The sequence below is a fragment of the Notamacropus eugenii genome, chromosome 1 (assembly GCF_028372415.1).
Source record: "Notamacropus eugenii isolate mMacEug1 chromosome 1, mMacEug1.pri_v2, whole genome shotgun sequence".
Lineage (NCBI taxonomy): Eukaryota > Metazoa > Chordata > Mammalia > Diprotodontia > Macropodidae > Notamacropus > Notamacropus eugenii.
The window spans coordinates 478,835,330-478,855,600 of NC_092872.1; the positions used below are offsets into that span (position 1 = coordinate 478,835,330).

A 20,271-nucleotide genomic window follows, 5' to 3' on the forward strand; every position below is an offset into this window, starting at 1 on the left:
AAATGTGGTTTGTTGTAGACTATTGTTTGTGAAAGCCTTCCTGTTATTTTCTCAAGATATTTTTACCAAGGATGATCTCAATACATCTATAGATTAATCTGATGAAAGTTTTGAAGAGATGAGAAATTCATTATATAGGGATAGTAGTTAGGGATATTTTCTATTGTTTCTCTTCAGTAATATTTATTTTATCTCATCGCCTCTTTCAGATATCTTAAGAATTGATCTTTTCAATATCTTCCCAATTGTCTTGGCTCCAGTCCAGACCTTTGTTTATACCTGGTCTTCTTCAGCACTTTTTCTCATCTTAATCTTATTTAGAGCCATTGCTACTTTCTTACATGGCAAATTGGGAACTGTGATGTTAGAATACCAAAGTGATGACTTCATTGTTATTGGCAGACAAAAGTTTATTACAGAAATCTTGGGGAGTAGAAGGATGGACCTGTAGAAGCTCCCCAACATAGCCCATAAAATACCTGTAAAAAATGACTCTAAACAAATTCTAGAGCAGCAGAAGCCACAAAACGACAGAGTGAAAGAGATTTCCAGCCCAAGACAGCCTGGAAGGCCAACAGGAAAGGTCTATCACACTGCACAGAGCAGAGCACAGCCCATAGAGCCCAGCCCAGACTTGGTCATGCAGCACCAGCAGGAACAGAACCTGAGCAGGCCTCAGGGGTGGACTCCCCAGCAGCAGTGGCAGTTTCCAGATTGTTCAACTCACAAACACGAAAGACATCTTCAAAGGTCAGTGAGAAAGTGCTTTCATCTGGGTAAGAAGGGAATGTGGTCTGGCCCTGCCAGCAGCAGCCACTGCAGCAGCAGCATCCATTTTTGGAGCTCTCAGCCTAAAGCCCCTGGGGGAATTGAGCAGCTGATTTGAATCTTAGCCCTGAGTGGTGGCCCTGGGGTGAGGAGGAGGAGGGCTGGCGTGGTGGAACTGGAGGCAGTTGTGGAGAGGGAATTCTATTTGCAGTTCCTGAGCAGAACAGAGTGATTGTGGTTGCTCACAGACCAGAGCCTGTTCCTTGATTGTGCCACCTTGGAAGAACTGAGAACTTACAGGTCCCAGGGTATACCTTCCTCTTGACAAAGGACTCAAAAGTCAAGTAACTGGCTAGGAAAATGCCCCCAAAAGGGAAAAAAATAACACTATAGAAGGCTACTTTCTTGACAAACAGGTATTTTCTTCCATCCTTTCAGATGAAGAAGAACAATGCATACCATCAGAGGAAGACCTAAAAGTTAAGGCTTCTGTATCCAAAACCTCCAAAATAAATATGCAATGGTCTCAGACCATGGAAGAGCTCAAAAAGGATTTTGAAAATCAAGTAAGAGAGGTGGAGGAAAAATTGGGAAGAGAAATGAGAGTGATGTAAGAAAATCATGAAAAACGAGTCAACAGCTTGCTAAAGGAGACCCCCAAAAAATGCTGAAGAAAATAACACCTTTAAAAATAGGCTAACTTAATTGGCAAAAGAGGTCCAAAAAGCCAATAAGGAAAAGAATGCTTTAAAAAGCAGAATTAGCCAAATGGAAAAGGAGGTTCAAAAGCTCACTGAAGAAAATAGTTCTTTAAAAATTAGAATGGAACAGATGGAAGCTAATGACTTTATGAGAAACCAAGAAATTGCAAAACAAAACCAAAAGAATGAAAAAATAGAAGATAATGTGAAACATCTCATTGGAAAAACAACTGCCCTGGAAAATAGATCCAAGAGAGACAATTTAAAAACTATGGGACTACCTGAAAGCCATGATCAAAAAAGGGGCCTAGACATCATCTTTCATGAAATTATCAAGGAAAACTTCCCTGGTATTCTAGAACAAGAAGGTAAAATAAATATTGAAAGAATCCACCAATCACCTCCTGAAAGAGATCCAAAAAGAGAAACTCCTAAGAACATTGTAGCCAAATTCCAGAATTCCCTGGTCAAGGAGAAAATATTACAAGCATCTAGAAAGAAACAATTCAAGTATTGTGGAACTACAATCAGGATAACACAACATCTAGCAGCTTCTACATTAAGGGATCAAAGGGCTTGGAATATGATATTCTAGAAGTCAAAGGAACTAGGATTAAAACCAAGAATCACCTACCCAGCAAAACTGAGTATAATACTTCAGGGCAAAAAAATGGTAATTCAATGAAATAGAGGACTTTCAAGCATTCTTGATGAAAAGACCAGAGCTGAATAGAAAATCTGACTTTCAAACACAAGAATCAAGGGAAGCATGAAAAGGTAAACAGGAAAGAGAAATCATAAGGGACTTAACAAACAAAGTAGAACTGTTTACATTCCTACATGGAAAGATAACATTTGTAACTCTTGAAACTTTTCTTAATATTCGAGTAGTTGGTGGGATTACACACACACACACACACACACACACACACACACACACACACACACACACACATAGACAGAGTGCATAGGGTGAGTTGAATAGGAAGGGATGATATCTAAAAAAGTAAAATTAAGGGATGAGAGAGGAATATATTGGGAGGAGAAAGAGAGAAATGGAATGGGGCAAATTATCTCTCATAAAAGAGGCAAGAAAAAGCTTTTTCAATGGAGGTGAAAAGGGAGAAGGTAAGAGGAAAAAAGTGAAACGTACTCTCATCACATCTGGCTTAAGGAGGGAATAACATGCACACTCAATTTGGTATGAAAATCTATCTTACACTACAGGAAAGTAGGGGAGAAAGGGATAAGTGGGGTGGGGGATGATAGAAGAGAGGGCAAATGGGAGAAGGGAATAATTAAAAGTAAACACTTTTGGGGAGGGACAAGGTCAAAAGAGAGAATAGAATAAATGGGGGACAGGATAGGATGGAGTGAAGTACAGTTAGTATTACACAACTATTGTGGAAGTCATTTGCAAAACTACACATATATAGCCTATATTGAATTGCTTGCCTTCTCAGTGGGGATGGGTGGAGAGGGAGGAAGGGAGAGAAGTTGGAACTCAAAATTTTAGGAACGAATGTTGAGAATTGTTTATGCATGCAACCTGAAAATAAGAAATCCAGGTAATGGAGTATAGAAATCTATCTTGCCCTACAAGAAAAAAGAGAGGATGGGGATAAAGGAAGGGAGGGGTGTAATAGAAGAGAGGGCAGATTGGGGAAGTGGATAATCAGAATGCAAGGTGTTATGGGGTGGGGGGAGGGGAGAGATGGGGAGAAAATTTGGAACCGAAAATTTTATGGAAATGAGTGTTAAAAACTAAAAATTAAGATAAAAAAAAAAGAAATCTTGACAGATCTTTTTCACTCTTTGTCTGTTTGTTGTCTGTCTAGTTTCATCCTGAAATGCTCACAATATGATCTGGTTTTAATTGGGCTACTTGTCTATACTTTGTGTAACCTTGTTGTTTTTTTTTTTTTTACTGTTTGTTACTTTTTGTTACTTTTTACTGTTTGATGATTGCTCATCATAATGTTTTCAAAAAGTTTCATTGATGCCTTTTGTTTTTAAGCCATAGTTATTTCTGAAAATGTAATTCCATGTCCTATATTGAATCCTCTCTGGCAACCAGTACTGCCGCCCCACCCCACCCTGCCCCATCCCTTCAAAGCAAAAATTCGAGTAAGCAAAACCACTTGACCCAACTGCATCTAATGTCATGTGCCAAGTTCCGCACCAGGAGTCTCTCCTCTCTACTAAGAGAAGAGAGAGGTTTTGTTTCATCATCTATTCGATAGTACTGGATTTCATCAGAGCTTAGCTGTCTTTTAGGGTTGTTTTAATTTACATTATCGTACTTATGTGTATTGTTCTCTAGATTTGTATGTATAAAGTGACTGGAAATAGATCAAGTATTCTAATATGGTGATATCCATCTCTGGACATCTCCTGACTCTAAGATCTTTAGATGTAGTCAGGGGATTCCTGAGCCAGCTGTACTCATAGCTCATGGAAAGAAATATGAGAAAGAAGTATCAGTACCCCATCTCAGAATCATGTATGAATTACCTGAGCAGTTAGGTGGTACAGTGGATAGAGAACTGGATCGATAGGAAAACATGATGTTCAAATCCAGCCTCAGAGAGTTACTGGCTGTGTGACCCTGGACAAGTCACACAACTTCAGTCTGCTTTATAGTTTCCTCACTGTAAAATGGAGATAACAATAATAAGGTCTCCTTGTCTTACCCTCTTGGTACTCCAAGAAGTCCCCTGTCATGACTTTCCTTATTTCCCATCCTCCACACCTCAGAGACCCTTCACGTCTATTGCTCCTGCCTCAAAGGGCTCTCCTCTTTGCTGATGCCACCTCTTCATATGTGCCCTTGAATCCTTCTCCTCCAAGATACTGCTTGCCTGATCATTCCTTCCGCTTCATCTTGAGTCTGTTGCTTGCTATTGGCTCCTCTCTCTCTTCCCACAAATATGAGAAAGTCTTACATATTCTGAGGGAAACTTTCCCCTTCAAAATATTTGTTCTATACTTATCTTTGCCTTCATCACTATATTTCATAAAGTGTAACCTATATTTCCTGCCTCTACTTCCTCACTACCACTCATGCTTTAGTCCCATGAAATCTGGTTTCTGATCCCATCACTCTACTAATACTGTTCTTTCCAGTGGCTTTTTGGTTGCCAAGTCTAATGTTATTTTCTCAGTTCTCATTATATTTGGCTAGTCCCCCAGGCCTGGAATACTCTCTCTCTTTACCTCTGCCTTATAGGATGCTTAGCTTCTTGAAAAGCAAGCTTAGGTACAAACCAACATAGGCCGGTTTTCCTGATCTCCTCATTATTAGCTCTGCGCCTTTCACCTTCCACATATCACTTTGTATTTGAGCTGTAAAAATATTGTTTATATTAACTGCATATGCTGTTTCTCACCCAGGAGGATATAAGCTCCTTGTATCTTCAATGCTTAACATGGTGCCTGGAACATAGCAGGTATTCAGGAAATGCTTATTGAGATGAATTGAATATTTGACACTATTGAACATCCCTTCCAGATCTCCTTTCCTTCCTTGACTCTGCTTTTTCCTGATTCTCTTGTCTAATCGTTACGTATGGATCCCTTTGCCAGTTCATACGCTTTCCCCTGTACACTAAATAGGGATGCCCTTCTCCTTTTCTTTGTTTTCTTCCTCTTCCCCCTTTCCTTCTTCCTTCCCTCTCCTTCCCTCCTCCCCCATGGTTTTAATTATCTTTTCTTTGCAAACGACTCCCAGATCTATATATCTGGCCCTCACCCTTCCCCCGAACACCAGTTCCATACATCCAACTGCCTGGATGTTTTGCTCATGCCGCACACTCAATATATGGGACTTCTCATATTCCCCCATTAAACTTACCACTACCCTTTTAACCATAGTAAGCACTAAATAAATGCTGTTAACTTGGGTTAACAATGGCTGAAGTGTAAGTAAAGTCCTTTAGAAACCAAAATGCTGGAGAAATACAAATGATTAAATGCTGTGGACTTCCTTCATATCCACTTTGTCCATTCACCTGCTCATTCAACAATTTCTATCAGTTATGACAAACATCCCCCAAAAAGGACAATAGTAAATGCCCAGTCAAGGTTTCCTCTCACAATGATCCCCTTTAATACTCAATCTCTAATAATACACAGGGTTTAAAAGTGGAAACCGTCTTTAATTACAGCCCCAGTCCTGCAGAAAGTATTTGGGAATACATGTTTATGGTGAATTATAAAATATCTGGATATCTGGAAAGGAAGCTTAGGGTCGGATCACAGGAGTCCTTGAATGCCAAGTCAAGATATTTGGATTTGATTTTGTAGGCAAAAGGGAGCCAGTGAAGATTTCTGAGCTGAGAAATAGCTTGATGAAAGTGGTATATTAAGAAGATTAATCTGGCAGCAGTGTGCTTTAGTATCTTGAATACAAAGATGTTGCATAAACTACCTTTGGATCAGGAATATTCAGGGGAATTAGAGAGTTTTATTTCATTCAATCACTGAGTTGAAACAGCTTTCTGGATCATGTGATCCAGTCCATTTTAAACATGGGGAAAGAGAGGCCTGATCAGAGTAACTAAAATTAATAGCTCCCAATTCTACTGGCTTTCACTCATGTCTGGAATGCCCTCTCTCCTTGCTTCTGTCTCCTGGCTTACTTACTCATTCTGAGTGCCACCGTCTGAACGACTTCTCTGATTCCCACCAAAGAGAAATCTACTCATCTCTCTCCTATCTTCCCCTCTTACTGGTAGTGCCTTCCTGCTGATATTACTTCCCATTTACTCAATTTATATCTTATATGTACGTAGTTGTTTGCATGTTGTCTTCCCCATTTAAAGTGAGCCCTTGGAAGGCAGAGGCCATGTTTTCAATTTTCTTTATATTCTCAGCGCTTACCTCAGTGCTTGGCATAAAGTAAGGGTTTAATAATGTTTGTTAACAGACTGACACTTAAAGGTTTAAAAGGCACTTTCCCCAAAATAAACCAGTGAAGTGGGAAGTGTAAATATTATTATTCTGATTTTACAGAGGAAACAGTTTTAGAGAAAGTAAGTGATTCACCTACGGACACACTAATAGTAAATGTCACAAGTGATATTTGAACATAGATCTCTGAACCTAAAGTCCAGGGCTCTTTTCACTAGAATAAAACCAAGAATCAAAGTAGATGAGAAACACCTTCAAAAAACTTTTGTTAAGCAGATTCAGGGGCCTTAACCTGGTTCCTAGTAAGTGTTTTATTAACATCATAAAACTACCACAAATTTGGAATACTCTGGGTGTCCTTTCAGGAACCAAGAGGTGAATCAGCAAAATGAACTGAAACTCAGAAGGGTGAGAAATAGCAGTACACTGATATTGGAGACAGATACTTTAGTAGAGCTGGAGGTGGGTGGGGGTGGTAGGTCAGTTCAGATGTCAATTAAGAACCAAGACAGCCTTCTTCTCTTTTCTGTCACTTAGCTGAAGTGTGGTATAGTTGAAGTTGGAAGAGGTGAATTCAAATTCTGGTCTGTTTCTTCCTTCTCTTGGACAAAGCTAGGCCCTGGACTCAATGACTTTCATGGTCCTTTCCAGTTGTCTCCTATGAGCTAAGACTCTATTACACATGGCCCTTGGGCTAGGCCTTTTACTCCTCAGGGCCTCAGTTTTCTCCTGTGTAAAATTATGGAGTTATACAAGATGATGTCCATGTTCCCTTTCAGCTGTAGATCCAATTATTTCACATTTTCTTTTCTCCAGAAGCTCACAGAAATCTCCCCCCTCCTCCCTTCATTCTTTGTCCCTTGACCATTAGTAGGTCTGGCTCACTTTCACAGTGAGCATTTTCTTTGAACATTATACATAACACCTCGTGCTGGATCCCCTAAAAGCTATCTGCCGATGAGCTGTATTCACAGAATAGTATTTCTCTTAAGGGGATTCCTAATCAATCATCATTCTTCTCATCAACATTCAGCTCCTAATTTCTAGTCTTCCCTACAGAATCACTTAGACACAGGCCTCACTTGCCTTCTGGGAGCTCACCCCATGTTAACTGGGTACTGTCCTTGCTGACTTGGGAATGGGCTTCCCCCTCAGTACCTCTCCAGATGGCCAGAGAGGAACAAAAGGATGAAACAAAACAAGGCTAGCTTGCAAAAATGTTTATACTATGGCCAAGTCAGGGTCAGGGCTGACGCCCTCTGGGAAGTGGGTAGAAGGGTTTCATGTGGAAAGTAAATACAGGTGGGCATCTGGGGAGCAGGGAAGTGAGATGCTCCCCCTCTCCAAGGAGGTCAGCATCCAGAGGGCACAAGCGGATTTCTTTTTGTCTTTCCCTTTCAATCCAATCCAACAAATATTTTTAAAACTCCTTACCGCTAACACCCAAGGGGGCGGTGGGTGATGAGCTTTGACGGAAGCTATGTATGGAGGGGAGAAGAGCGGAGAGATTTCAGTGCCCATTCCGGGAAGCCTCAAGTAGGTCAGCCTGGCTAGAATACACAGCAGTGAAAGAGGGGGAGGCAAGGTGCAGCGAGAAAGGTGCCCCCCGCTTTGAGTCCAGCGGGAGCCATGGCGGAGAGCCGGGGGGCGGTGGGGAGCACTAGGGCTAGCCCCTAGCACACAGCAAACGTTTAATAAATGTTTGCTGAATTCCATAATAAAATGACCGGGCTGGGTTAGAGCTGTCGCCGGGGCCAACAGCTCGGCTCGTGCCTCCGGACAAACCCTGAGGGATCCCAGGCACAGGGCGCTGCCAGCTGCCAGGGTCCTTGGGGGTCATCCGCGGGCCCCCACGTCAGACAGGAGGGCGCCGCGCCTTCCGGGCCTCGCTTCCCTCCAGACGGTTCAGCGAGGCTTGCGGTGCAGGACAAGGGGGCTGGCTGCGGTCCTGGCGGTCCCGCCGCTGCTCCGGGCGCGGGTGCGCATCTCAGCAGGGCAGCCTCACCCCCGCCGCCTCCGCCGCCGCAGCAGCCCTCGGCAGTCGGGGAGGGCGGGGCCGGGCCGGCCGGGGGCCGGGGTCTGGGGGGAGCCGGAGCAGCCCACCCAGGCTCAGGCCCAGGGGCCAGAGAGCCTCGCTTTGGGGTCAGGGCCCCTCGGGGATCCGCCCCCGCCTCGCGCGGTCCCGCGCCCCCGCCTCCCCCGCGGTGGGCCGAGCCGCATCCCCCGGCTCCTGGACCGAGAGCGGCGCGCTGATTGGCTGCAGGGCGCGCGGGTGACGCGCGTGGCGTCGCCTCCTCTGCGCGCGCCGATCCTGCCGGGCGGCACTGGCGCCTCAGTCAGCTGAGCGCGCCGCCGGAGCTGGAGTCGTCGTCGCCGCAGCTCCAGCCGCTGCTAGAACCGTGTGAAGAGGGGACCCAGGCTGCCGGCTCCCCGCTGCCCCCCAGCTCTCCGCCATGGCTCCCATTGGACTCAAAGCGGTGGTCGGAGAAAGTAAGAGTCCCTGCCGCCCCTACCCCCACCGATGTCCGAGACTGGCCGGGGGCCTGAAGGGTGGGAGGGCTCACTTTTCCTGCCCTTCTTCTCGAGACCGGGGTTGGGGCGGGGGGGGCCGAAGGAGGGGGTCAGTCCGCAGAGCCGGGGGCGGGGGGGCGCGCTCCTCGGATGCTGCGCGGTGGGCACTGCGGCTGCGCCGGCCCGCCTCCCCCCCTTTTCTGAAGATGGGACCATCGAAAAGGAACGAGGGGGTAAAATTTGAGGCGGGGGCTGGGCGGCGACCCCTGGAGGGGCCACGGAACTCCGAAATCCGAGATGTCTGCTGAGCAGCGGCTCCTACCAGCCCTGCAGTGCTGCTGGTCTGGCCAGAGCGATGGGTGGTGCTTAGCAGGGAGCGTCCCCGTTATAAAACTGCCCGCGGCTCGGGTGGCCGTAAATAGAGGTGGCTGGTCTCCACGGGAGAAAACCCTGGGATCAGCCCCTACCCCTCGGCCTCACTCGTGTCGGTGTCTGCGCTGTCCTGAGGAAGGGATACCTTTCCACTCTAAATCCTAAGATCCCTGTGAACCGAGCTTTCCTGGGAACAGCATCTTTCCTCTCTCTCCCATTCGTCTCTGCTTCTCCACCACCTCTCCTGGGATCCGCCCTACCCCAACCGGGTCCATTCGTGTCTGTGTCAGCGATTCCTAGGGATAGATAGAGGTCTCTTTTATCCGAGCTTTTCTCGGATTGACACCGTCCCCCCTTCGCCCCCTCCCAATCTTTCTCCCAGCCTCCTAACGCTGTTTGCCACCTCCATAGGAGAAAATCCTCTGATCTGAGCTCCGCTAAGATGAACCGCTTTTCCTTCTATCCTCATCCCCCTGTTTGCTTTAAAAAAAAATTGTAGGAGAATCGTGATCAGAGAAATCACAGTCGCGTCCTCCCCCTCTTTCCCCTTCCACTGGTCTGGGGCATTTGAGCCTGCCGTTATCTCTGCCCAGGGTTGCAGAGGGAACCACCTGGGATTAGCACGACGGAGAAACAGAAAAAAGCTGTCCCCCCAAACCATTGTCCCTCTCCTCAAGCACCTTTTCAGGGTGCCCACTCTTCATTAGCTCAAGTAGGAGAGGAGCAGGGAGATTCTTTTTGGTGGCTTTTTCTTGCAGTGCTGACTGGGGGATCTGCAGTCTGCAGTCTCTCTGGCAGGTCGGATACATTGTAGATAGGGCAAACCACAGGCTCTGTGGAAGAAATTAATTTCTTTATTAGAGACATTTCACTGTTTATTTGGATAAGAGGTATAACTTTTTAGTAATTTGGGGCTATATGTTCTTGGTGATATGTGACATTGGAAAACAGTTCTGCAAGGCAAAGTATCATGGTGATAAATATTTTTAAGTGTGTGGGAAAATGCGTTTGGGGGAACATTTTGGTAGCCTTGATATCAGATAAGGGTTATATTGTTCCTGAAACATTTACTGTATAAAGAAATTGAATCTGAGCTTTATCTTTGTGAAGAGAAGAAATGAGATAAAAATGGTGGAAGTCTAGTGTTTCCTTTCTAATTCTCCATATGTCATCATTTTAAATGGGTACCAAACAGATTTTTATTTTATTCTAGTTTTCTCTTCCATTTATGCAGTAATTCCACAGAATATTTTGATACTCTAGACCTTACTTAAATTTCTAGATTCTCTAAAGAGAAAAATGTGAATTAAAGACAAATCAAGCCATTAAAAATTCCTATTACAATTGATAACATTTTCCCCTCCTTTACTCCTCTTGTCCCCCTTTAAACCCAAGATTGTACATATAGACATACTCTATTAGATTTATTTTTGCAAAATCTAAACTAAGAGTGACCTGAGGATAATCTAGACCAGTTCTCTCATTTTATAATTGAGGAAACAGGCCCATGGAGGTGAAGTACCTTGTACATGTAGATTATGCCCCTATTTGGGTCCCAGTTTCTACATCTATACAATGATATATAGATGATTTCTAAGGTCAATTTCAGTATCAAATCTTATAGTCCTAGACTGAGTCATATAGTTTCTTTGAGGCTGTACATGAGTAAATGAAAAAGTTCAAATTTTCTCTGAGAAAGATACATAGGCATTTTAATTACATTAATCTATTTTGAAGACTGGCACTTTTCCCATTTCACCTATTTTTCATGTCAGTGTGTTAAAAGGACGTAAGGATCCCAGGGTACATTTATAGGTACACTTCACCTAACTTATTAATTGATTTCACAGGAACAGTCCTGTAGGGAAACCAGTATTATAGAGCATTTAGTGACTGGTGAGGAACAAGAATTGAAATCATCCCAGCCTAGAGCCTGATCATGTTACCTGGGATGGGATGGGGTAAAGTAGTCCTGAAGTTATGGTAGGTGTAGTTTTATATTTTATGATGAAGTTCAGGTGTATTACACTTTATTTCATAGTTGCTAATTATACCCCCTTCACATTATACAGGAATCACACTTATTTTTTATTTGTGACAGAGAGAATACAGTTTTGGAATTCAGATACTGAATTGTTTTAAAGAAGGTTAAAGTCTATAGAACTGTAGAGATGAGAGGGAAACTTGTTAGCCTTTTCTGTTCTCAAAAAGAACTAAATCTAAGTAATTATTATTCTTACAGTGTGTTTTTAATAAAAAATTACATGCTACATCAGGAAGTAACTATGATCTAAAATATTCTAAGATATACAATTTGCATTGAATTACTGTTTTTTAACAGGTCTGTTTTTATTACATTGAAAAGCATCAATAATGAAAATGGAAATGACAACCAACTAAGCTTAAGTCTTACCTGTTTTTTCTTTTTCTTTTTTTTTGAAACTTTAATTTATTTATTTTTAGTTTTCAACATTTATTTCCACAAAATTTTGAGTTCCAAATTTCTCCCCATTTCTTCCCTCTCCCCACCCCAAGACACCATGCATTCTGATTACCCCTTCCTCCAATCTGCCCTCCCTTCTATCACACCTCTCCCTTCCCTTATCCCCATTTTTTTAATGTTTTTTCAAGTTTTTCTGCCTGCTATATTTTCTTTACCCTTATTTTCATGAGTCTTTTCCTTGATTTCATATTCTGTTTTTTTAGAAAATTATTTTATATCATGTCTTGTTTTAAATGTGTTCACTGGTGCCTCAGTTCCACAGTATCTTAATTCTCAGTACATTTGATCATATGCTAAAATATTCTTTATAGGCCCTCAATATAATATACTTTCTCTCTTTTTTTTTTTTTTTTGTATTTTCATATCCTCTATAATAGTGGTTCCCGGTCTGTGAGGTATAAACACCTGAGAGCATTCAAAGTTGCTGTAAAGGGTCCATAAAACCATATGTGAATCCATAAATAAGCAAATAGGCCTTTTGTACAGTAGATACATGTCTCTTACATTTTTGTATATTATTTTAAAATGTGCATAAGTACTGTTGTGATTAAGAAGATAAAAATTTATTTAAAAGTGTTACCGAATTCATAGTAACTTTTTGTTATGTATTTTCTCAGTGGATACTGATAGTATCCTCTTATGGGGGGGGGTCCTTGAAATCTGTAGACATTAGAAAATATGAGAGGTCCTTATACTTAAAAGTTGGGAACCACAGCACTACAAATTGTATTCCTGAGACCCTGGCCATTAAAAATTCTACCGTCAGGTGTTTTTGTACCTCCTTCGGAAGGAAGGGGGCAGGGAGGAGACGAAAGGCACTTAATAAATGCCTATGATGTGCAAGGTATAGGGCTGGGTGCTTTAAAAATATTATCTTATTGATCCTCACTGTAACTCTGGGAGGTAGGTGCTATGATTATCCCTATTTAACAATTGAATAAGATGAGGCCTGCTGAGGTTTAGAGACTTGCCCAGGGTCACACAGCTAGGAAGTATCTAAGGCAGGTTTTGAACTCAGGTATTTCTAACTCCAGGCTCAGCACTCTTCTGTCCTCCCCTAAAACTACTCTGTTTGTTTCCTGGGTGAGTAAACCATACCATGTTCCTGAATTTCTCTTCTAAAATTGAGGCTTCTTTTAATCAATACTCTTCAAAACTTGACTTTGCATGCTTTTCTGTTAGGATTTTTATTGGTCTGTGTACATTTCTCTTCTTTTTATACCCCAGTTTCTAATTGTTTAAAATCGCTTTGTCATGCCCTTACATTCTAGGTTGTTTTTGTTGTTGGCTTATTTTTGAAATATACTGACCTTTCTCATTGTGAATATAGGTGAAGAAGAGAAAGCTAATTTTATCCTGATAATTCCCTCATCTTTTCAAAATTTTCAGTATAAAAGCGTGAAGTGCTCATTGTTTCCATGTCACTTTGGAAGATACTTATGTTCTGCTGTCTTTAGTCATATAGATGTTATGCTTCCTGAGGGATTAAAATAAATCCCTCTCAGCCCAGTTTCAAAGCAATGTCTTTTAAAACTTTATATGTCAGTAATATTTCAGTACATGTAATGGAAATTGAATGAAAAAATTCACCCTGCATTTATATTACTTTCAATGAGTGCCTCAGAGCATTTTTAAAGGAAGTTCTATAGGACCAAAAAAAAAAGAATCTTTGAAGAAGCGGTTACCTTTGATTAAAATTTCAGTGGTTTTGTTAGCAGATATATGTATATACACACGTATGTATTTGTATATAATTTATTTAACAATTTAAAAATCAAGAAATGTGTATTAAGCATGTACTGGGTACAGAGAACTGAGGTAAGGCTCTGAGAGGATTGAAAAGTTTAGATTGGACAAAATTTCTACTCACAAGGAACTTTCATTTTAGCAGGACGGGAAGCCATAAACACTGATAAGTAGAATACGCAGTATTAAATGAGAAGTGCATTAAAGAATTACAAATAAAGTGCCACCACAGTTCTGGGAGTGAAGTTTGCTGACTGAGAAATTAGGGGAAGGCTTCCTGGAGGAAGAATCCAGATTGTAGTCTAAAGAATTAGTAGGAATTCAACAAGCAAAAAAGAAAGGGACTGCTATTAACATCACCCACAAAATTTGTTTTGAAGCATCTGGGAGATTTGAAGTTGAGTCTTAGCATTACTTGGATGTTTTATGTGTAATTCATGAACTAACATTTTTTTTTTTCCAAAGGGCTTTGCATGTTGTTGTATATTTTAAATAGTACACCAGGAAAGGTCAGGATGGAGTTTTGTATTAGGAGATTAAAAGCTTATGTTTTGATTTTTTAAGTAAAATTTTCCCCTTGTTTAGGGTCAGACAGGATTTAGAGGACATTAAATTTTCTAGGTGCAAGTATCATTCTCAGTTAAAATAGACAAAATGAAATACAAGAGATTGTGACTTACCCAGTGTCATCAGTGAGTCAGTGGTAGGGCTAGGAATAGAAACCAGAGTGCCTGACTCTGCTTTTTGGATCTCCTTGTTTTGTGTCCCAATGTCCTTTCATTTTTCATCATGCTGATGAAGGTGTTATAATGTATAACTCAACCTCATAATTTTTATGTTAATGAGACATTAAAATATAACTATTTGAATGGATGCTATATGCCATAGTATTTGAAGTCACAGAATTTGAGAGTTGGAAGAGAACTCAGCAGCTGTCTATACACCCATACATGAAAGGAATCCCTCACTACAACATAACCAACTGCAAGGATGGGGAACCCACTTCTCCCTTGAGGGAGAACTTTCAGTCTATGGACAGATGTAATGGTTATGAAGTTTTTCCTGAAGTCAAATCTGATTTACCTCTTTGCAACATAAAGCCATTGCTCTTGGTTCTGCCTTCTGGGCCAAACAAAACAAGTCTGATGCCTTTTCATATGGACCCACATACCTGTACCAGGTATGATTGTTTTTTTTTTCTCCCTCTTCATCTCTCTTTCTTACTATTGTGGAGGCAGAAAAAACAAAGCCCATTTCAAATATGTAAAACCAATATAAAACCAATTTCCATATTATCTATGTAAAAAAAACAAAGAAAGAAGGAAAAGAAAAAATACTTTGATCTCACTGAGTCTTTTATTTCTCTGTCTGGATAGTTTGACCCTTTGGAATTGTGGTTGGCCATTGTGTTGATCAGAGTTCCAAAATCTTTGAGAGTTGATTAGCCTTGCAATATTGTTATTACATTTTTCTTCTGATTCTGCTTACCTCACTTTGCATCAATTCATATACATCTTCTCAGATTTTTCTGAAAACATCTGCTTCATTATTTCTTACAAAACAGTAGTATTCCATCCCTTCATATACCATAACTTTTTCAGCCTTTCTCTACTTGATGGATACTTCCTCAATTTCCAATTTCTTTGCTGCCACAGAAAGAGCTGTCATAAATGTTTTTTGTATATGTGGATCCTTTTCCTTTCTCTTTTATCTCTTTGGGGTACAGACCTAGTAGCAAGATCCCTGGGTCAAAAGGTATGCATGGTTTAGTAACATTTTGGGCATTGTTCCAAATTGTTCTTTAGAATGACTGAAACAGTTCACAGCTCCACCAACAAACAGTTCATTCAGGTGCCTGAATGAACCCCTTAAGGGGTTGAAAGAAAGATGGACCAGCAAAATGAAATTAAAAAGGAATAGTTTGACAGTTAGGAATAGAATGAAGAAAAAATGTCATATAACTCAAAAAAAGGAGAGACTATCAGGGAGCCATTTAAAGCCTTCCGCAATTATACTTCTATGTATCTTCAGCCTTATTTCAAATTATATCGCTTCATGAATACTGCATTACAGCTAAACTCTATGACTAGCCATTCTCCAAACTCTGTACTTCATCTTCTCTCTTTCTATTACTTAGACAAGCCACTCCCTATGCTTATTGTGCATTCCCTTCTCATTTTTACCTCTGAGAGTCTGTGTTTTCCTTCAAGGCTTTTGTGATACTGTTGTGTCACAAAGGAGAATATAAGCTCCTTGAGGGCAGAGATTGTCTTGTTTTTATCATTGTATCCTCAGCTCCTAGAACAATGCTTTTACATAATAATAAATTATAATTATTTGTTTACTTGTTGACTCCCCGATTAGATTGTAAGTACCTTGATGGCAGGGCTGTCTTTTGCCTCCTTTTGTATAATCGGCACTTAGCATAGTGTTTAGAACATAGCAGACAATTAATAAATGTCTATTGATTGATTGATTTATCTTCTGCCATCACTTAGCAACTTCTTTGAACATCATTCCATCCATATTTATCATCCTGTCCAGAACCTGGTAGTAGTAAATGATAATTATTAATAAATTATGTTTGTTGAATAAAATTAACGTATTGATATTGTGGTCAGTTAATGTTAAGTGTAGCAGAACAGAACAGTCAAGGAGGACAGAAACTAAGAAAAGCACCAAGTATTGGATGTTCCTTCTCTTATGCTTCCAATATAACTGGATCAGAAAGACAAATAAGCCTACTCTGGTTTCTCACTATGTCTAAAATGCAACTCATCTTTCTTCTTAAATCTTCCCTGCCTACTTCCTTCCCTAATTACTGTAAATGCACAATATCATCCTCCCAATCTCTGAGACTTACAATCTAGGAGTCATCCTGGATTCCTCACTATATCTGACCAATCTGGTGCTAGGACCTGTTGATTTCAGTATTGCAACATCTCTCAAATATGCCCCCTTCTCTTCTCTGGCTGTGCCACCACTCTAGGGCAGACCCTTATTACCTCATGCCTAGATTTTTTAGCCTACTGGTGGATCTGCCTGCCTCAGATTTCTTGCTGCTCCATATCCATTCAGCCACTAAAGGGATTTTCCTAAAGTGTAGGTTTGATCATGTCATCCTCCTAGTTAGTTAACTCCAGTGGCTCCATATTGCCTCCAGGTTCAAATGCAAAATGCTCTCTTTGGCTGTTAAAGCCCTTTATAATCTAGCCTCCTACTACTTTTCCAGTCTTCTTACACTTCATCCCTCACATCTATTCCTCAATCCAGTGACACTGGCCTCCTGTCTGTTCTAACAAATAAGACACTCCATCTCTCAGTTCTGAGCATTCTCTCTGGCTGTTTCCCATGTCTGAAATGCTCAACTCTACCTTCTGATCTCCTTGGCTTCCTTAAGTCCCAACTAAAACTCCACTTTCTACAAAAAGCCTTCCCTAACCCCTCTTAATTCGAGTGCCTTCCCTCTGATACTCTTGTATGTAGCTTCCTTTGTTTATATTTGTTTGCTTGTTTTCTCTTCCATTAGATTGTAAACTCCTTGATGGCAGGGGTTGTCTTGCCTCTTTTCGTATAGCCCCACTTAGCAAAATGCCTGGAACATAGTAGGCAATTAATAAATGTCTATTCATTGATTGATTTATCTTCTATCACTTAGCAACTTCTCCTTTGAGAGTCATTCCATCCAGATTTATCATCCTGTCCAGATCATGGCAGTAATTATCTATTACTCCTAGACCATTCTTTTTCCTTTCATCCCTCATCCTTCATATTTCTCTCAGGGGCTTTACCATTTTTCCAGGTTCACAGCATCAGAGTCATCCTCTGCTCTTCACTCTCCATCATTAACTCCTTTCCATAGCTAATTAGTTTATATAGCTGTTGATTCTGCCTCTACAGTAGCTCTAGATTTGTTTCTTCTTTTTATTCACATAGCTACTGTTGTAGTTCTCTTGCTTAGACTTTCTTTTTTTCCATGAATATTTTATTTCCTCAATTACGTGTAAAACAATTTTTAACATTAGATTTTTAAAATTTTGGGTTCTAAATTCTCTCCCTCCTTCCTTCCCTTCTCCCTTCCCTGAGACAGTAAGAAATTTGATATAGGTTATACATATTCTTGCTTAGACTTTCAAAATAGTCTCCTAATTGGTCCCCCTGTATTCCACCTTTGCCCTCACCAACCAATCCATCATCCACAAAGCTGTCAAATTGATATTTTTAAAACATAACTTTTGACTAAAACTCTCCAGCTCAAGAAACTTCAGTAGCTTCCTATTATCTTTAGGATAAAATACAACCTTCTCTGGCATTTTAAACTCTTCAAAATTCAGCACCAATCAGTCTTTCCAGATTGATTTCACATTACTTCCCCCATGGACTCTGTATTTCAACCAAATTGGGCTTCTTGTTTCCTGTACATGACTATCATTTGCCTCTGCAAAGCTGTCCTCTGTGCTAGAATGTTTCCTTTTCTCATCTCTGCTTAATAGAATACCTGGCTTCCTTCAAAACACAGATCAGGTGTCATCCCTTGCAGGGATCCTGGTTGTTAGTCACCTTCCCATCCCACCTCCAAATGACTTTGTACTTATTCTGATTGTGTATGTGTATTTATCCATGTACATGTTGTTTTCCCTTTGGGGAATGAAAGCTGGTAACAATCAGGACTGTGTCTTTGTATCTCCAGTGTCTAAAGCAGTGCCTTATTTCATAGCAGGTGCTTAGCAAATGCTTGTTGAATTGAAAAGACCGTTGGATTTCACAATTAATAGGTCATTTGTGGCCTTGGACACAGCTCTTTTCAGCAGCCAGATTGCAAGGTTGAAAGCTTGGGTGATGAGAAAGTGAAAGTGATGAATCCCAGCTCTGCTACTTACTGCCTGATTGACCTTGGATGAATCAGTTTAATTCTCTGGGCTTCAGTTTTCTGATTTGTGAAATGAGGGGTTGAATTATCTGATTTCTAAGATCATTTTCAGACAGAAATTCCATGAGTGGAAACATTTCTAGAAGTTTAGTGATGTAGGGGAAGAAAGAAGAAAGGTAATAGATTGAGAGAGTATCCCTGGAAGATTTTTATTTTAATTGGTGACATCTGAACCTGTTTGTAGAGAGAAAAGAGAAAGAAATTGAAGATAGAGAAGAAAAGTTCAGTGGAAAAAAGTCCTTTAGGAGATGGGGAGGAATGGAGTCAAGGATACACATAAAGAGGGACAACTTATCTTTTGAGGCTGGTGGGAAAAAGAAGAGAATGAATGAAAAGAGATATTTTGAGGTATGGAGGAGGAAGATAATGGAGCATGTGCCAAATGACTTTCACTTTTCTCAGTAAAGTAGAAATCAAGGTCATCTGCTAAAATAAGGAGTTTGGGGGGCTTGAAGAAAGGAGAAAATATGGTATCTATATTGTGAGGTATGTGATATGGAGTTAATCAGAGATAAATAGAAAAATTACTATGTAACTGGTGAGGCTGCAATTGTGATCGCATAGCATGAACTTGGAGGATACCAAACCTAAGTTTGTGACTTCTTGATGGCACTAGTGCAGAGGGTCCCAAACTTATTTGGCTTACTGCCCCCTTTAAAAAAAATTACCCAGTGCCCCTCTGGAAATCTGCTTTCTTTAACCCTTCAAAGTTTTGTTTTTTTTTTAATTTGCATCATTTCAAAAAACAAAGTATTTTTTAATGGAACATCTTAAATTTAATAATTTATTTTAAATTTGTGTTTTTTTCCTGCATTGAAATTTTGATGATGCAGTATTGCATCATGTAATGGTATAGTATCATATTGCAAACAAGTCATTATATGCACATATCGCTGCTGATGTATGCTGGACTTCTGACAATGCACAACACACTTTTCTTGCCAACACTTTTTTGTGAAGACTTGTTGGCCACTGATTGGTTATAACTTGCATTTTGTGTGCTTATTTGGAAAATAATGTAATCACTACGACTTTAATTTTATTATACAACAGATGAAACATATACAGACTTTTAAAAAAATTTTCTTCTTTCCTTATGCTTCCACCTCCTTATTTTTATTCAGTGTTCCCCAATTGCACATGAGGCTAATACTTCTCCCCGCCTCCCTGCCCGTCATTCTAGTGCCCTAGGGGTAGTATCGCCCACTGTGGGAACCTTTGTAAAGGCAGATGATGAGGGGCAAACCAGGGTTGGCAATTAATAGAACAGTAGAAGGACCATAGGGCAAGATACTCAAAGGTGGAGAACAGTTGTTGAAAATCCTTTAATTAAGGTCAAGACTGAAGAGAGGGAAGTAAAGCTAGAACAAAAGTGAGTAGAAAAACAGGGAGAGATTCAGGGATTCAAGATTCAAGATTATCTTTGATTTACCATTCTTCCTCAGACTCCTTTGTTATGTCATCATCTTCTTCTCAGTAAATGTAGGCATCCTTCAAGACTCTGGGTCCTCTTATTTATGTTTTCCTTGGTGATCTCATCAGTCAGATTTATTAAGCTCCTACTTTGTGCCAGACACTATGCTAAGCATTGGGGATGCAAAAAAAGACAAAAGACAGTCTTGGCCCTTAAGGAGCTTACGTTCTAATGGGAGAGACTACAAGCAAACAAATATATATGAAGCAAACTATATACAGGATAAATAAGAACTAATTAACAGAGGGAAGGCAGTGGGATTAAGGGAGGCTAAAGAAGGTGGAATCTTAGTTGAGACTTAAGGAAGCCAACCAGGTTCGGGGGGGGGGGGGGGTGAGGTGGGGGGAGAGAGCAT

At 40.8% G+C, this 20,271-nt stretch overlaps 1 protein-coding gene across 2 annotated transcripts in view; it reads left to right on the forward strand.

Moving 5' to 3' along the window:
* The first annotated feature begins 8,626 nt into the window (after positions 1 to 8,626).
* STXBP1 (syntaxin binding protein 1) overlaps positions 8,627 to 20,271 on the forward strand; it is a 103,639-nt gene continuing 91,994 nt past the window's right edge. For both annotated transcript variants that reach the window (XM_072632502.1, XM_072632503.1), the window contains exon 1: positions 8,627 to 8,870. In XM_072632502.1, the coding sequence (XP_072488603.1) occupies positions 8,834 to 8,870 (37 nt within the window). In that variant the 5' untranslated portion in view covers positions 8,627 to 8,833. The remainder of the gene's footprint in view (positions 8,871 to 20,271) is intronic.